Consider the following 17487-nt stretch of genomic DNA (forward strand, 5'->3'; position numbering starts at 1 on the left):
GTCTCTGTCTCTGTCTCTGTCTCTCTCTCTCTCTCTCTCTCTCTCTCTCTCTCTCTCTCTCTCTCTCTCTCTCTCTCTCTCTCTCTCTCTCTCTCTCTCTCTCTCTCTCTCTCTCTCTCTCTCTCTCTCTCTCTCTCTCTCTCTCTCTCTTTCTCTCTCTCTCTCTCTCTCTCTCTCTCTCTCTCTGTCTCTCTCTCTCTCTCTCTCTCTCTCTCTCTCTCTCTCTGTCTCTGTCTCTGTCTCTGTCTCTGTCTCTGTCTCTGTCTCTGTCTCTGTCTCTCTCTCTCTCTCTCTCTCTCTCTCTCTCTCTCTCTCTCTCTCTCTCTCTCTCTCTCTCTCTCTCTCTCTCTCTCTCTCTCTCTCTCTCTCTCTCTCTCTCTCTCTCTCTCTCTCTCTCTCTCTCTCTCTCTCTCTCTCTCTCTCTCTCTCTCGACCAGTCGTTTAATATGATGCCAACCTTTCTCCCATTTCTACCCATAATATTTAATGTTCTCACTGACCTTTCCCTTCTGTCCACATGTAACTTCTGTTTGCTATGAACCTATTTGTTGACCACTCCATTTGTTTATGTGGTCCCCATCACTCCCGTCTCTTTCACCCTCATTGTGATGTCTGTTTGTGTTTTTTATGCTTGTCCTGCCAGTCTGTCTGGTCTTTGCCCGTTTGTTTTTGTGACCCCTTGTCCGCCTTTTCCTTTCTGGTCCATTGTCGGTGCATTGACCTTTCACACTGTGCTATAATTGTAACTCATGAGCCTTTATCTCTGAATTAAAAAAAAAATGTTTGGGGCATTCAATAAATTATATAAGTGAGATAGTTACAATCATCTAATACATTTTAATAAAGTATAATGATGTATAAATATAAATATACAATACATTTGCATACTTTCTTATTTAATACACTTTGAAAAGTCTAAAAAGTGTTCGAGTGTCTTGGATTATTGTGAGCAACCCATTCATGCAACCTTTTGAAGGCCCCTCGTGTTGATCGATCGATCGGTATGTGAAAAGAACTTTACCATTTGTACAAGCTGGTTTATTCATATAATAAATCTTGCAGAATATAATAGCTCATGTCTGCATATCTTGGACTTGAACTGATATGCCTTCACAATTCAAAACTTCCTTTGCTTGGCATGCCACCAATGAGATGTCTATCGTAAGGATTGAGAGAATATAATTAATAATTGGTAATTTAATTGATTGATTCACCGGAGGCAATCAGCTTGTTGGTAGCTAGAGAATTCCTATATCTCCTCGATGCCAGTATCATGACAGGTGTAGTGTACATTATCACTAGGTAAGTGTAAGTGACAAATTAGATGCCGTATTCATGTACACAGCTGTTATTATGAAGCTATCATTATACAATTCTACTTATAACGCATCACAATGCCGTATTTGATACACGTTATTATTGGATAACACAGTTGTGATGATTGCTAGCAGGATGGCCTCGAGGTATGTGCACTTGCCTCTAAGCTGTCTTGCTTGAGTTTGAATCCCGATTCAGCGATACACTATCATAAAGCTTCCACGCAAGAATCCGAGGCGATTTGGCTCATCAAGGTGATGTCGTATCCACACCCCCCCCCCCACCCTGTGCATTATTTACTGGTGTAATCATCCCACAATCCATATCCAATTTGGTGGGGTTTATGTGCCAATGACCCAAAGGCCTACTTGTGTGAAAGGTATACTGTTTGATATTTTGCGTCCGCATGATTTTCGACGGGGTGGTCATACAGACATCTTCTCTGAAAGATTATGTGCTCGACAATGCAAAGCTCCCTTGCTGGCATTACACCAGAATGGCATCTTTAATCAAATCCATTTGATCCTGCCAAGGATCGAACCCGAGATTGTGAGACTCCAAGGCAAGCCAGCTACCGACTGGGATATTTTTGCCTCTTTGCGCCGCAGCTCTTGTATTGTCAGAAAGTGGGGATCATCGGAGTTCACGGAACAACTTGCTCAGCATGAACAGAGAGCACATGTATGACCGGAGTACGAGCGTAGTGCGTTGACCTCTTTATCCTGTCGCAAGGTTCTTGGAGTGTAGTCCTCTTGAATCAATGGCTTGGAGAGAACGAAGAGGCCCAATATGCATCCTTTGTTACAAATCTTGATTTTGTTAGCAACGGCAATTGCAAAAATAGACTTCCAAATAGCACACTTTAAATTCTGCTCAACACACAAGCACAATTGCATGTTTACAAGTCAAGACTGTATGCATTAGTGTCACCTGTCACTTCAATGACCTCGTGGGTGTGCAAGACCCTGTGTGATTTTGTATGGATTCTATGTATCCAGGGAATACACCAAGGATGGGAGCAGAGGAGCTGACAAGCCTCGACGGAGGATTCCCAGCTTTGGAGATGGAAAGCCGACGCCTACCTATTAAATCAGGCCTGTCAATAAAACCCGGCCTGTCGTTCAAGCCACCTCTGTCAATCAAACCGGGCCTACAACGACGCAATGGAACACAACCTCGGTAGTTATGCCGACAATACCTATGCCGACGCCGCACCATATTGCATGACATTAACAATACCTGAGCCATTTTGTGTTGTAATTAAAGCGAAGGCCATCAGTATCGAAGGCCAGAAAGAAAAAATACAGTGCTGAGGTCTGGATAAAAGATACGCCAAATTCCTATCTTCCCACTCTTTCTGCAAGCAAACCAACAAAGTCCATGACTCACACATTGGCAATACCACCGCTCTTGATTTCCTGACCTTGTCCCCTCAGCACAACCTTGACCGTTGTCCTTATCAATACGGCTGCCAAACAAATTGTATCATCCTGCATATCCTGCGTACGAAATATCCACTTCCACCATTCCTCGCATCTGATCGTTGCCTTTGTCGCCACAGTTCTCCACCGCGTCCCTCCCCTGGAACACTGCATTATTCAGATGAGGAGCTGATGCCATATGAAGTCACACGGGAGGCTGAGCCACCACCCGATCTCACTGAATCACAGGTGAGTAGAGAAAGAAAGAATCTACATCTATAATATTCACTCGTTCAAACTGAAGTCCTCGTGGTTGTGCTAATGTAATGGTTACTCCAAACCTCAAGGAGGCATCTGTTGACAGTGAAGCCAATATTCGGTTTAACAAGCTGTTCTGTAGTGGCCAACTGAGGCTTGAGCTTGGCCAAGTCAGCTTTCCACCGACATATTCTAGTTTTACGCGGCAGGAATGTTGCGGTTTGCAATGAAGGAATAATACAAAAATGAGAAAAATTAACCACTTTTTCTGGAACGTCGTGCCGACAATGGGTATAATATTATGCTCTCACTCACTTTGTTTCATTGCTTGCTAACCCTGTGGGGCCCCAAGGCTTCTTCCACCGATATTCTTGAGGACGGTGCTGTACAATGGCAGGAAAGGCCTGTGCGGAACGCCTTCCTGTTTGCAACACGGCCTTTCTCGTCACTCACATGAGCTGACTCCTATTCCAAGGGGTCTAATGAACTCACAAACCTAGCTAAAGATCACCGACCAAATGGTCTTCGGATGAATGTTTGGCTAATACTGCAAGCGGCAGAGATGAGTGTTCCAATAGGTACATGTTGAATGTAGAGGATGAAACTGGTTATGGATACTGCACTCTGATGGAATGACCAAATTACTTCATCTTCTTACCAATCACCCCAATCTTTCCCCTCCTGGCCCCACAACCCACCGACTCTCCACAGCAAGTAAAAGATGAGGATTTTCCTCCAGACATTGCCAAGGAGCAACCACATTCTTTCGTGAACCACTACATCAGTGACCCCAGCTACTACCACTCGTGGAATCGGAAACCCAAGGTCTTCAGTCACAGCGAAGACCAAGCGCAACTTGTGGTAGCGGCAGGAGTTGGGCAGGCACTGCAGCGGGGTCTCTACGTTTGCACTGCCAATGGACGTCCACCAGATGCACCCGGACCACCCACTGGCCTCTCGTCATTCGTGTGATGGCAGAAACACATGAACTTCACCTTCTCTCATCTTATTTCTCTCTTCTCTGTTTACTTACCTCTCCTTTTCCTCCCCCCCCCCCTTTTACTCCTTTAGTATCCACCTCGAAAAATGAGAGTGAAAAACAGTGTCAGCGGCCAATTATGCCAACAGAAAATGGTCTCATTCGTTTTTCTTGTTCACTTTGACCCGAGGCCTCGATTTTTGGTGAAAACCCAAACGAGCTGTGTGGACCTCCAACGGATCCCGTGTCGTTTTCTTTTATCCTCTCCACCGTGCTCAAGCTTACTCTCGCAGAGACAATCAGTGGTCGTGCCTGACCATCCGCACAACCGCAACCACACTAAATGCTTCACGAGGCCCCAACTTACTCAGCCTGTTTATCCAGGGGACTTAAAGCTTTGCACTGCAGCTACATTCACAACCTCACCCGTTACAAGTAATCTCCTCTTTGTTGGTATCGATGTGTTGTATTAAACTTTTACTAATCCCCTGTGACCATCGCACACTGCTCTTCTGGCTAGGAGTCCATGATGTTGTCCTGCGTAGATCTCTTTCTTGCTCTCTTAGGCACAGTCTCACTTTTGTAAACGACCTTAGCCCTCACTTGTATAACCAAGGGCCACTCTATGAAATATCCTGTGTATCTTCTATTCGGGGTTTTGACTCCATATAGTTACGGCCCTGGAAAAGGAAGTAGAAAATTAATCTTTTGTGTTTTAAACTCCATGAAAACGTTTTCAAAACAAATGCTGAAATGGATGATGTTGTAATTTTCGATGTATATGGGTGAGCTATGAAGATTACACAATAATAATATTAATAATAATAATAATAATAATGTACTTTATTCTTCACATCAATGTAAGAATATTTTATGTACTTTGTTTACGCCAATAACTTTACCGTCCACCTGTATACATATTGAAAGGGGGTTGTGTTGTTCAAAATGTTCTCATAACAAGATCTCATAATCATTCAAAACATGGCAAGGAATTTATTATTTTGCAATTATACTACTACTACTATTACTTTCAAGGCACCAGTTATTCCCAGGTTGACCAAGTCAGACTTTTGACTGGAGCAAATTTGGGCAGGAATTTGGAATCCAGGGTCCAGGTGATAACTCACCTCCGCTTCGCAAAAGACTCCATATCATACAACTGGGTCTTTAACGTCCATTCACTAATGCAAGCACAAGAGGCACCCAGCTTAATGTCCATCTGAGGGACGGCGCACTTTGTGACTGTGGAGCACCTATCCGAGGGTTTATCGTCGGTTCGGGAATCGAACCAAAACCAGACGGCTCCAATGTAAGTGTGTTACCACTGCACCATCCTGCCGGACAAAATTTCCTATATATGTGTGTACAAAGTAGGTATACTTACTTGTACATGGGAAAATAAAGAGGGTCCGTGTTGCACGGACTATTGTGGGCATTGCTTGGACTCAAAGAACCGAAATTTGAACTCCGGCTCGGCAGGACGACCTAGAGGTACGCACGCTCGAATCCTGACCCAGCTATAAACTGCCGTCCCGGTGTTTCACAGAGCAGGTCATTCATGAATACGCGTGACCTCCCTCGGTGACCCGACTGCCGGGATTAGTCGGTGGACGTTAAAGATCCCACGGTGTCCTTGGCGAAGATTGTGCGAGTTATCTCCGGCACCCTGGACAGATTCCAGCCCAAACCTGCAAGAGGGCGTTGCATCAGCGGCACAGCCACGCCCTCAGCCAATGAAGCTACCCCGCAGCCTTGTTCTGCAATCGAAAGAAGAAGGAGAATTTGACCACCCCCTGCTGTACACACGTGTGCAATGAGTTTCACCATGGGAATTTGTCCAACACATCCATGACGTCTTCACACGTCGTCATGCATTCACTGCATCCCTCCTGTTTACATGGGAACTTGTTTTTTGTACTTTTTTCCCAAAGTGCTTATTTCATTTTGACTCCTCAGTGCATGACCTTTTAAGGCCTGCTTTGATGAGATGGACCTCAGTGGGGGGGAAAAAATAATAATCAATTAGTGTCATGGTTCAATGTGATTTGAAGTAGTTTGGCCGGTGCTCTGAATACCCGTTCGTTCCCTCCTTGGATTCTTCTTCCTTTGTGGCCGTTTATATCGATCGGCTGACAGAGTGCTGGGGTGTGGAACCCGGGCAGGATGTGAGACTTTTGGGTCACAAGCACGGAGTCCCCACCCTGTATGATGTCCATTTCCCTTTCTGACCTCCTCACGTTCCCATGGCGGACTGTTGGGAACGCCCGTCAACCCTAAACCCGTCCCACTCGCCCACCAATGGAACCTGGCCGTCCTTTCCCTTCTTTCCACCAGAGTGGCGCGCTTTCCCACGGACCACGAGGTCTCTTTCCCGCGCACACAGCAGCCTTATTATATCATTATAACCGTCATGGTCCGTTCCTTTAATCCTTCACATCCCCAGCTCTGTAACCTGATAGGAATTCAATAAAAAGATATTGTAAACATTTATCGCTTCCCGCGCTCTCGATGAGCCAACGCTGTGTTTCGACTCTTCCCCCCACCCTCCACCCCATCCCTCCTTCCTCGATCCATAACCCTACACACTCGCTCTTTATCTCTATCAGCTCCCTCCCTTCCCTGTCATTCCCCCTCCCTGGGATCTCTGCACTCGTTTCTCCAGCTCTGAGCTCTGCCCGCACACGAACGGCGACACGAGGTAAGCAGAGTGAGATCTCGAGATCTTAATTCCTCGAATGTCCCATTCTCAGGATTTCACTCGCTCGGAGCTCATTTCTCTCGGCTTGGTGCTCCTCCACATCGATCTCTACGGCTCCCGACAAACTGAGCCCTGGAGGATAACGCTGTCTGCCGTCCGAGAGCTGCTTTGTTTGCAGATGCGTCGCGCCGCGCCCAGAGCCCATCAGTAAAGTGGCAACGCGCATCGAACGGTACTCCGGTCAATGCACAATGTGCTTAGGAGGCCGGGTCTAGCTTGAGATGGTAGTCGGTCAGGTCCAGCTTGAGATGGTAGGAGGTCGGGCCTTGCTTAAGATGGTAGGAGGCCGGGTATAGATTGAGATGGTAGGAGGCTAGGTCCAGCTTGAGAAGATTGTAGGTTGGGTCTAGCTTGAGAAGATTGTCGGCTGGGTCTAGCTTGCGAAGGTAGTTGGCCGGGTCAAGCTTGAGATGGTAGGAGGCCAGGTCTAGCTTCTCGGGATCGATGACGTTTCGTTTTCACGTGCAAATTGAGGCATTATGAAGTGTGCTCTGAGCCTATTGCCTCTGGGTGCAGCTCAGCTCAGGGCACGATGGGTATGTGCAGGCCAGGTGAGCTCATGATGACGTCAAGGTGCGAATCGCACCTTGAAACGTATAGCTTGTTATTGCATGAGGTTGCAGGCGCTTCGACCCATGTAGGAGTGTCGGTCGATCTTCTTGCTCGAATGTTGCCTTTTGCTATGTCCGTTATCGAGGAAGAGAACACAATGGCCAGGATGTAATGCAAACATTGACCAAACGGTTGGTGGTGACGTCCTATATTATGTACTCAAGGAGAGGGACGTTAAAGGTAACTGGGAGGAGATGAGAGTAAGGGAAGAAAACGGAATTAATATATGGAGTATTTGACTTCTTTTTCTTCCTCTCTTCCTTTTATAAGGGGTGAAGCTGAATGGTACCAAGCACTTCTGCCATGCCTTGAACACGATACACCTCCACTTCCCTCTGTCCTCAGCCAACTCTCTTCACTCCCCAACTACCTCCCCCTTATTGATATCTCTACTCACACAATCTTCCAATCTCATCCTCTTTTCCTCCTTCCTTTGCTCCCTCAACCTGTCTACTCTCTTTGCCATTCTCTCTTCCCCCATCCGCACCAAGTGTCCAGTCCATCTCAGCCTGCATTTCACTAATCTCCCCGTCAAGCTCATCTGCACACCAATCTCCTCCCTCAGTTCATCCATCCTCCTTCTATCCATCCTCTTCACTCACACAATCCTCCTGACCCAGTTGTTCTCACAAACCTGCAACTTCTGTTGTTGTCTTTCTTAGCTTCAATTTCCTTGATATCTTTCTGTCTGCCATGACTCCCACTACCCTCCTCCACACATTCGCACCCACCTGAATCCTCCTCCGCACCTCTGCCTCCAACCTACCATCCACAGTCACTGTCTTCCCCCCCCACCCCCCCGAGATACTTAAACCTATTTCCCAACCTGATCTCCTTCCCCTCTTACCTGATATTCATTTCCTTTCTGTGCCACCCATCCCACATCACCTCCGTGTTCTCCACTCATCTTCAGCCCATGTTAACGATATGGAGTGTCTAAAAAAACAACTTATCAACGTTATGGTTGCACTTCTTAACCGAATATATCCGTTCACATTGGCGAATACCTACATGGGTGAATTTATTAATGTGTTGGAACTGCTGCTGCTCATAGCAACCACATTCTGAGATGGCGAGTTGCGTAACCTGGCTTAAAGGAATATCCAAGAAGACCAGACCACTTGCTACCTGTAGTTAAGGCAGAAGTTTGTAATTGAATGCGGGTGTTGGTGATACTTCACCCACTCCGTGTGAAAGACCTGCGTGCCTCAATAAGTATCTTGAATGTCCACCAACTAATGCTAACAGACAGGACACCCAGTGTAACGTCCATCCAAGGGCCTGCACACACTGTGATGCAAAAACCCTAACTGCGAACAACTCAACTGACAGTTTATAGTCAGATCGAGAATCGAACCCAGCCACCAGGATAGACAGCTCGAAGTTTAACAGCTCGAACGTTGAAGTGTGCTTTAATGTCTTCACTATCCTGTCGACTTGTCGAAATTCATGGGCATAGGTAAATGTCAAATCCAGCCAATGGTTACTCCAAAATTATATCGCAATATATTTTTTCTTTCTTTCTTATTGATTTGAAATATGAGGAGCCATGCATAAGGCTGGCAGGATAGCAGAGAGGAAACTGCATTCTCGTTTTTCCTTCGAGTCGTCTCGCGAAGGTTCGAATCTTGACCTGAGTGTTTCCCATGCAGGGCGAATATGCATTGAGGTCTTCACCGTCCGTCGGAAGGACGTTAAGCCGGAGGACCTGTCTGCCAGGACTGATCATTGGCCGTGGTGTCTTTTGCAAAGAGGTGAGTCATCACTGGCACCCTGGCCAGATTTCAAATTAAGACCACCTTCCGTCGCACGTCAAGCTTGACCAACCAGTTCGTGAAAGACTTGAACCAAAAACGTTCTCACAACTGACCCCACTTCAATGTGGCAATAATTTGCTGTTGTTTAAGAGGTAATATATGGATGACAACACCTATTATCTTATGTTCTCTTTATGCAAGTCTATATTTCATATATTTCGCTCTTTGACCCTCATTTCCCTTATTTTTGTAATACAGTGCTTAACAGTTTTATGTTTCTGAGGTTTATAAACTGTTAGACATTTTGATGATGTATTGTTTCATTAAAGGCACTATACAAGAAATATTGTCATTATTACGATTATTATTATTATTATCACACTTGCTTCTAAGCTGTCTAGCCTGGGTTTGAATCCTGACCCAGCTATAAACTGTAATCCTGGTGTTTCACAGTACAAGGTGATTCATCAATGTGTGTGTCGTCCCTCAGATGGACGTTAAACTGGGTATGGCATTAGTTGGTGGACGTTAAAGATCCCACGATGTCCTTCACGAAGAGTAGGTGAGCTATCGCCTGCAGTGTGAATAAATTTACAAAATTATACCCAGACTGCCTGAGTAGGAGTGGCGACTGAGTGGCGACCGAGTGGCGATTGTAGCCGAGTTACTGCTTCGGCAGTACCAACGCTCTGCATAGGGCATGCTACATGATGATGATTATTAATATTGTTACTATTACCTTAGGGTCATGGACAAGATGGCCATGCCCACGCTGAAACAGTTGCTGCCAGCATCTCCAGGACGACGGCGCGGTACGAAACCTGCGGACCTTCGTCCAGATATGATAAGTGGCCCAATGGATGACTTCAGACACACAGTGCATGTCGGACGTGGAGGTGATGCGTTTGGAGACACCTCATTCCTCAGTGAGTTGCCACCGGGTAACCTACCCGGCAGTCCAGCTACCGTGATACGAGCTCCCTCTCCAAAGCCTGGTCTTTTGGCTTGGACCTTAAGGCCGGGCAAGCGTCTTGGTGGGGCTGGTGGTATTGTTTCTGTCGGTGTCGGTGGAAGCGCGAGCTTGGTTCGAAGCCGATCACGTGAGAATTCTCCAGCCCCTGGTGTTTCACCGATCATCAAGAATGCATTTTCTCTGCCACTGCTCACTACAACAACTGCCATTTCTGGTTTAAACCCTTTAGAACGAGCAAGTTCTCGAAGTGCAGCCTCCAGCCCATTTCGAGTGTTTCCCACAACATGCCGTTCTGCCATGTCTCAAACTCTGCCGAGGCACACACCTGCGGATCATAGCACTGATACGGGGCAAACAGAACCCCTACAACGTGGAAATGGGGAATGTCAAGATTCATATAAAGTCAAAGAAATTGAAAGGGGATCTGGAATTGGAAGAAATGTAATTGACTTCTCCACTGCTCAAATGAAACATGCAGAATCGGTCTTATCCTTTAATTTGGATCTTGGACCGTCCATGTTGAACGACGTCTTGAGAGTCATGGACACTGCGGAACTTCAACCTTCGATGTGTAATGCTGGTCAGTTGTGTGACCTCAGTACGCCAACAAGTGATAATAGAGAACAGCTCGATTCAAGTTTTAGGGGTCAGAGCAAAACAAATGCAGAATATTTTGTCCAGGAACTGTCTGGTGAGGAGCCAGCATGCAATAGATCTTTAAGAAAGGTTGAGAAGCACAACGATGCGCCGGCAGAAACAAATGTGGTTTGTGTTGAACATCAGCCTTCCTGCATTGCAGGGTGTGAAGAGTCATTTGGCAAACATGAGGAGGTATTTGTCTCGAGGGATATGGAGGAAGAGGAAACCGAGGAAAGCAAGGAAATACAGTATGGGGTTGCAGAGGGGGTGAAGGATGCATATGGAGTGGAAGAAAGAGAGGAGTTTGAATACGTGAATGAAGCAGCAAGAGCGACGGAGCATGAAGAAGAGGAAGATGATGAGATCCCACTTTGAGATTAGGTGTTTCAGGACATCCCTCGCCACTCAAGCGGTGAAGTCGAAATGAATTCCGATGTGGTTTGCACGGAGGTTTGTGCAACGATTTGAAGCGCAACTACACCACCCGATATTTAGTACGAACATTTTCACACCATTCCACTGGTAGATCCAAACACCAACACATCTCGATCTCAAAATACGCCAGATTTCAAACATGCCAAATGTTAAGTGTGAAAATCTATTAATTGAAGATGTCTTCTTCCTGTCTGTTACTCTCAGGGTCTCAGCAATATGTCTTTCCAAGCAGCCATTTTTTTGTACCTAGGACAGTAGTAGAACCACGAAGATGTGGTACCTTTGTGATACTTCTCGGTGCCAGATTTCCTTAACGCACTACCCTCTTTGAAAGACTTGTTCATACAGTATGTCCTCAAAAATTAATGCTGTGCGAAACCACTTCCTGACAATAATGGCCCAAAGGTTGTGTGTGCTTCTAACTTCCTGAATTTATTGGAACAGGTCATAAAGGTTAAAGTTGCCGAAACCTTTTGCCTTATTTATTTGTGGGGAAAAAAAACAACCTCGTTTTCTTTTTGTATCAGCCTTTTCTCATTTTCGCATTTAACTTTTTTAATAGGTTTTTACTCATCTGAGGAGGCTTGTCTTTCCTGTCTTTACTTTGCTTTTTGATGGCACTGTCTGGTTCTTCGCGAGCCAGTTGTTGATACAGCACAACAAATCATTGTAATCGTCTCGATAATACAATGGATACATAGGAATAGCACCCATAATTTTTAACAACATGCACTTACAGGTTTGCACAAAGTGGTTCAGTATTATGATATTGATAACAATAAAGGGAGTTCCGCAACGCCTCGCACGGGCTTGACCTCGTCCGGGCGATGTTTCCTCAGAAATGGCTGAGGCGCCCTTCTTTTATGTAGGATGTGGATTTTATAAATCTCATTGTACTCTAGGTTTTTAATCCCGATCTCTCTTAAATGGTAAAATCATGACATTTCTTTGAAATTACCAAGTTCTTATCTTCAGCTTCGAGGTTCGGACGGTCCCCTTTATAAAAACAAGGGGTTTTTTTTGTTCAAAATAAACTTCATTCGCTGAGCTTGTTTTGTTTTTTTTAATCACAGAGACTTATTGGCTTTGGATTTTAGAATGGAACTAATTTATTATTAAACATAATATAAAAGGCACAAGTTTTATGTTTAGTTTACTCACCTGTTTCAAAACTACGTAATGAACAACACTAACTACTGACTGTAGATAGGTAATACTTGCAGATTCTTTGAGTGGTGCTGTATGGTTAGAGTTTGGAAAGGTGCGCCACGATCCTGATGCTCCCAAATGACCCACTCGCTGCGTTCAAATCACAAGAGCGTCCGAGCATATTAGCCCTTGTGATCATGATCTTTAAATATAATGATCACATGATGGTCACCCTTGTAACACAGGCATGCACAGAGACAGCCATTGAATTAGAAATGCTCGCAGAGTACCTGCCCTATGGGTGATCTTGTTCCAAACACAAAATATGTTCTTCTGATGCATACCTTTATTTGGGTGGTGTATAGGTAACTGACAGCTTTGTATATGCAAAAAAGAAAATAACACTGGTTACATGCATGAAGCAAAAACATACCTACTGCTAGTAATACAAAAGACCTCACTGCACTGGAAAATGTGGGGACAGGAATACTGTACTGTAAATGGTGGAGACTTGCAATACCTGGATTACCTGGAATCCCCCACCTGGAGGCGGCGCTACACGATACACATTTACATGGAAAGTTTGTATCCCCTCCCCTGCCTCCCAAGACCACCGGCAAAGATAAATACATACCTATACATTAACTAGGATCATGCTGACCCTATGTAGAAATTTCCATTCACAGGTGAGAGATGTGGGTGGTTCATTCTTTCTGCGTGTGCGTGTGTGTGTGTGTGTGTGTGTGTGTGTGTGTGTGTGTGTGTGTGTGTGTGTGTGTGTGTGTGTGTGTGTTTTGATACAAACAAACACGACATAATAGTAACCGAAGCTTTTCGTGCTGCATTCTTCAGGGTAAAAAAATCGCAGCAAATGAAGAAGGAAGTGAAGGCGTGTGCTTTATACGCAGGTCTCAATAAGGTAGACGCTGATTGGTTCAACCGTAATGACGTCACGGTTAATCCGAATGCCCATTGGTCGACTCATCATCTTCACCTCGAGCTCCCATTGGCTGGAGCAGAGTTCGTCGATGATTGACGTTTGCAACCACATCCTTGAGAGAGGGGGGATGGGTTTCCCAGAAGGTCCATTCACCATTTGTTACCGTACTTCCCTTGATCTTTCCATGCTGAAAGAGACACAGAGATCGTACAAATTCCTTTTGACGACATAGTATTTGATCGGTGGTAAGGATGATGGTTGCTTCCAACATACGTCAATGAAACGAGCTCTGACCTCGGCTCAATATCCTGAACATCTCTGCATTGTACTGGTCTGTACAGATAGGGTTGGCACCCAGATGCTGTACAATGGCAGATGAAGCAGGTACAGTGGCTGGAGGTTGCTGGATATTTCTACATGCTCGCACTGGTTGTGTTCATCACGAACTGCAATCATGCTCATCATTGCATGCTCGCACCACAATCATCACAAAGGTTTGAAGTACAAATCAAACATATTGTGTCCAACACGTTTCTGGCTGTGCAACCCCGAGTAATCTTGACCTCTCGCCGTTTGCTGACGTCAGTCAACTAGGATGTGCTACCCACCTCACAAACCAGCAATGTTATTGATGAGTTTAAGTGCCGATGTGAAGCTCGGTACGTGGGCCGCACAACACTAAGATTGGCTGATCGGATCAAACAACACGTCCCCTTGGCAATTCGAAGAAAGATTGTGAGGGTTATAACACAACCAGTGCGAGCATGTAGAAATATCTAGCAACCACCGGCCACTGTGCCTGCTTCATCTGCCATTGTACAGCATCTGGGTGCCAACCCTATCTGTGCAGACCAGTACAATGCAGAGATGTTCAGGATATTGAGCCGAGGTCGGAGCTCGTTTCATTTATGTATGTTGGAAGCAACCATCATCCTGACCACCGATCAAATACTATGTCGTCAAAAGGAATTTGTACGATCTCTGTGTCTCTTTCAGCATGGAAAGATCAAGGAAAGTACGGTAACAAATGGTGAATGGACCTTCCGGGAAACCCATCCCCCCTCTCTCAAGGATGTGGTTGTAAACGTCAATCATGATGAACTCTGCTCCAGCCAATGGAAGCTCGAGGTGAAGATGATGAGCCGACCAATGCGCGTTCAGATTAACCGTGACGTCATTACGGTTGAACCAATCAGCGTCTACCTTATTGAGACCTGCGTATAAAGCGCACAACTTCACTTCCTTCTTTATTTGCTGCGATTTGTTTACCCTGAAGAATGCAGCACGAAAAGTTTCGGTCACTATTAGGTCGTGTTTGTTTGTATCCATATTGGACTTGTAAATGTCGAAACCCTGAAAACATCCAGTTGAAAGCAGACAGACGACATCAGCTGAAGATTGTAAAAGTGAGCAACCTGGATAAACGTTTGTCCACCATTTATTGCTCAAGCAAGGATGCTCCCTGTATGTACTGAGAATATCCAAAATGCAAGGATAAGGGGCTTAAATATGGGGGACTTTCAAGTAACTGAGGATACCTCGTGGTATGAATGGCAGGTTGTTGACATTGATAGGAAACCAAGGTGACGGGAAAAATGGAGAAAGGTTAGAAGATGGTCGAGTTTTGTGTTATTTGTTCTTTGGATCATCTGACGGAAGAATTTGATGAGGTGATCTGCCAAATATTCTGCAGACATGTGTACAATATTCAGCACCAGTTTGTATAAATACGAGAGCTGAAGAATAGTCTCTAGGAAAACGAAATGGTACTGCACATCCATTTCAGCAAGAAATATCACTGAGGTTCAAAGTATATAGTTTGGGGCTTATAATGCTCAGGTAACCTTGCACACTGGAATACTGTCTGTACAACAAAGGATAGGTTACAGGTTTTTCCCTCCCTCTCGAACTGTAGGAGACATGATGTGTCCGTTATATGGACTCATCTGAAGCCTGTATTCGGAAATGTGCATGAGAATCCTCCTACCTTGAAATCACTGTACTTTGTATCTGACGGGCCAACCACTCAGTATCGTTGTAAGAATCACTAATATGATCTGTCCTCTAAGCCATTCGACTGGGGGCTGAGATATGTCAACTGGCTGTTCCTCGAAGCTGGCAAAGGAAAGGGAATGGTAAATGGGACAGGTGGTGTTCTCAAGTGAAAAGGTGATCACCACGTTCCAGAAGGCCAGGATTTGCTGAGAGGCAGGCCATATATCAGGAACTTTCAGCCAACACAAATGTCATGTTGTTCTTTGTAAGTGATGAGGATGTCATGATTATAGATGAATGCATGCCCCCATTGAAGTCTCTTATGCAAACCATTGTGGATACAAATTCCTTTCATGAGATTGTCCATAGTGTGCCAGGCAACATCATGTGCAGATGTCTGGGATGCTTCTGCATGGAGGGTAACTGAAAAAGTTGCAAGTGTTTTATGCCATCTTTTCACACATTTCCCAGGAGGCCTGCCATATGTGAAGCAAAAGTTCAAACTGCATGCGTTTGGGTTGGACCTGGTAGGCCAGTGGTGCATCGTGCATTATGATGGCATCACATACCCAGGAATCATCGAGGATGCTGATGAGGATTCAATTTGGATGAATGCTATGTATGGGATCAGAGCCAACCAATTTTTCTGGCCTCTTCGCAAAGACACCTGCGCATCACATCACGACACCATCAGGTTGACCCACTAACATGGAAGGAAATCATCGCTTCTGTCAATTCATACTCGATGAATTTATCAAGATGTGCAGTCGACTTTATCGGTTGTTAGAGGTTTCCTTCTTTTCCTCATGGTGTAGTCGGTAGTCAACATGCGCACGTCACCAGACAGATGTGCTGCAGTGGTGAAGCTTGGTACAAGAGTAATATGTGTCACTGATGTTGAGATCATCCATGTCCTACTCGCCCACTCTACCATGTAAGACAGATGGTGTGTCTCCCACAAAGAGTTGCATTTGAACCACCAGAGGGCGTAGTTCTATTAAATCATGGTCAGATTAGAAAGCTTGTCCGCCATCATGGTTCCGGGCAAAATTACATCTGCAGTACTTGAAAGATGCTGGAAAGCTGAGCTTGTGACTTTGTAGAGTACATAATGTCAGATAGTACATCACCTAAAATGATAACGAGTTAGTTGTTCTTTACCACTCGAACATGACAATGTTAAAGGTAACTGGAGTCGTAGACTGACTAACATCAACATTGATTAATCCAAACAATCGACAAGTTGGTTAAATCATGCATCAGTTCAACATTAAGGTGAATGAATGAAAAATCGTAGAAATAACCAGAGTCGGTGTCAAAGCCACCCAATGCTCACCTGTTTATACATTTATCATTTTTAAAAGACTAGTCTAATAATATTTTGTATAAAGCATTGCAGTGAAGTCTGATCCAAATAATTTTAATGCAATATATGTATTTGTATATTGTAATCAGTAAAAAATAGTGTGGTAGATAAAAACATGAGAAAGGAAATAACTTGCACCAAAAATTTTAAGATTTTCATGCTGACGATCACGTTCACGCCGGGGGTATCGCTATAGCTCTCTGTTCTAAGAACAGGCGAGCTAATAAAAAATGAGTTTAATGTGGCAATAATAATAACGAATGTATAATCTGCCACTCCCACCCCCCCCCCCGCACCCCGCACACCCCCCCCTCCTCCCACCCTGGCCAAACACATCTCGGCTTGGTGAAAGGCAATCTAATGCTCAATCAGTCATGGCAATCAGGTATGCTACAAGGGCATGAAGAACCAGAGTTGGTGTCAAAGCCACCCAATGCTCACCTGTTTATACATTTATCGTTTTTAAAAGACGAGTCTAATAATTATTATTTTTTATAAAGCATTGCAGTGAAGTCTGATCCAAATAATTTTAAAGCAATATATGTATTTGTACATTGTAATCAGTAACAAGAGCGCAAGTGAGCACAATATACGCACAAACAAAAAGGTATATACGGAATTGTGCTACTACGTGGAAAACAGCATCCTGGTTGCCATGGCAACCACTTTAGATGACTAACGTATGTCGCGACATACCGTCTCCACAGTCTGTACCTATATACCAAATATGAAACGTGAAAGTTTAAAACTTCGGGAGTTAGAGTGCGGGCAGGTACGGACGGACAGACAGACGGACGGACGGACGGACGACACATAATATGCCCGATATATATATATATATATATATATATATATATATATATATATATATATATATATATATATATA

General features: G+C 44.7%; 2 protein-coding genes across 7 annotated transcripts in view; both read left to right on the forward strand.

Annotated features, from left to right (window-relative positions):
• Positions 1–5037, forward strand: part of LOC147024664 (protein sidekick-2-like) — a 656949-nt gene extending 651912 nt beyond the window's left edge. For both annotated transcript variants that reach the window (XM_085884787.1, XM_085884788.1), the window contains exons 43-45: positions 2316–2496; positions 2879–2987; positions 3708–5037. In XM_085884787.1, the coding sequence (XP_085740913.1) occupies positions 2316–2496; positions 2879–2987; positions 3708–3968 (551 nt within the window). In that variant the 3' untranslated portion in view covers positions 3969–5037. The remainder of the gene's footprint in view (positions 1–2315; positions 2497–2878; positions 2988–3707) is intronic.
• Positions 5038–5186: 149 nt separating this feature from the next.
• LOC147024668 (cdc42 effector protein 4-like) lies at positions 5187–12196 on the forward strand. 5 transcript variants are annotated; one of them, XM_085884795.1, is made up of 3 exons: positions 5187–6673; positions 8998–9099; positions 9847–12196. In XM_085884795.1, the coding sequence occupies exon 3, from the start codon at positions 9851–9853 to the stop codon at positions 11087–11089; it is 1239 nt and encodes a 412-aa protein (XP_085740921.1). In that variant the 5' UTR covers positions 5187–6673; positions 8998–9099; positions 9847–9850; the 3' UTR covers positions 11090–12196. The 5 variants fall into 5 exon arrangements, with proteins under 5 accessions (XP_085740921.1, XP_085740918.1, XP_085740920.1 ...); XM_085884792.1 differs by lacking the exon at positions 8998–9099 and adding an exon at positions 9593–9664; XM_085884791.1 differs by lacking the exon at positions 5187–6673 and adding an exon at positions 9593–9664 and having other exon boundaries at positions 6680–9099.
• The last annotated feature ends 5291 nt before the right edge of the window (positions 12197–17487 follow it).

The sequence above is a fragment of the Eptatretus burgeri genome, chromosome 6 (assembly GCF_056783735.1).
Source record: "Eptatretus burgeri isolate ZD-2024b chromosome 6, Ebu_testis_v1, whole genome shotgun sequence".
Taxonomy (NCBI): Eukaryota; Metazoa; Chordata; class Myxini; order Myxiniformes; family Myxinidae; genus Eptatretus; species Eptatretus burgeri.

What these genes read in the sequence shown, in the direction of transcription:
- LOC147024668 (XM_085884792.1), top strand. Translation starts at nt 9,645, where the DNA reads ATGTCCTTCACGAAGAGTAG. An exon ending in ATGTCCTTCACGAAGAGTAG is followed by an intron (nt 9,665 to 9,846) that starts GTGAGCTATCGC and finishes CTATTACCTTAG; the next exon opens with GGTCATGGACAAGATGGCCA.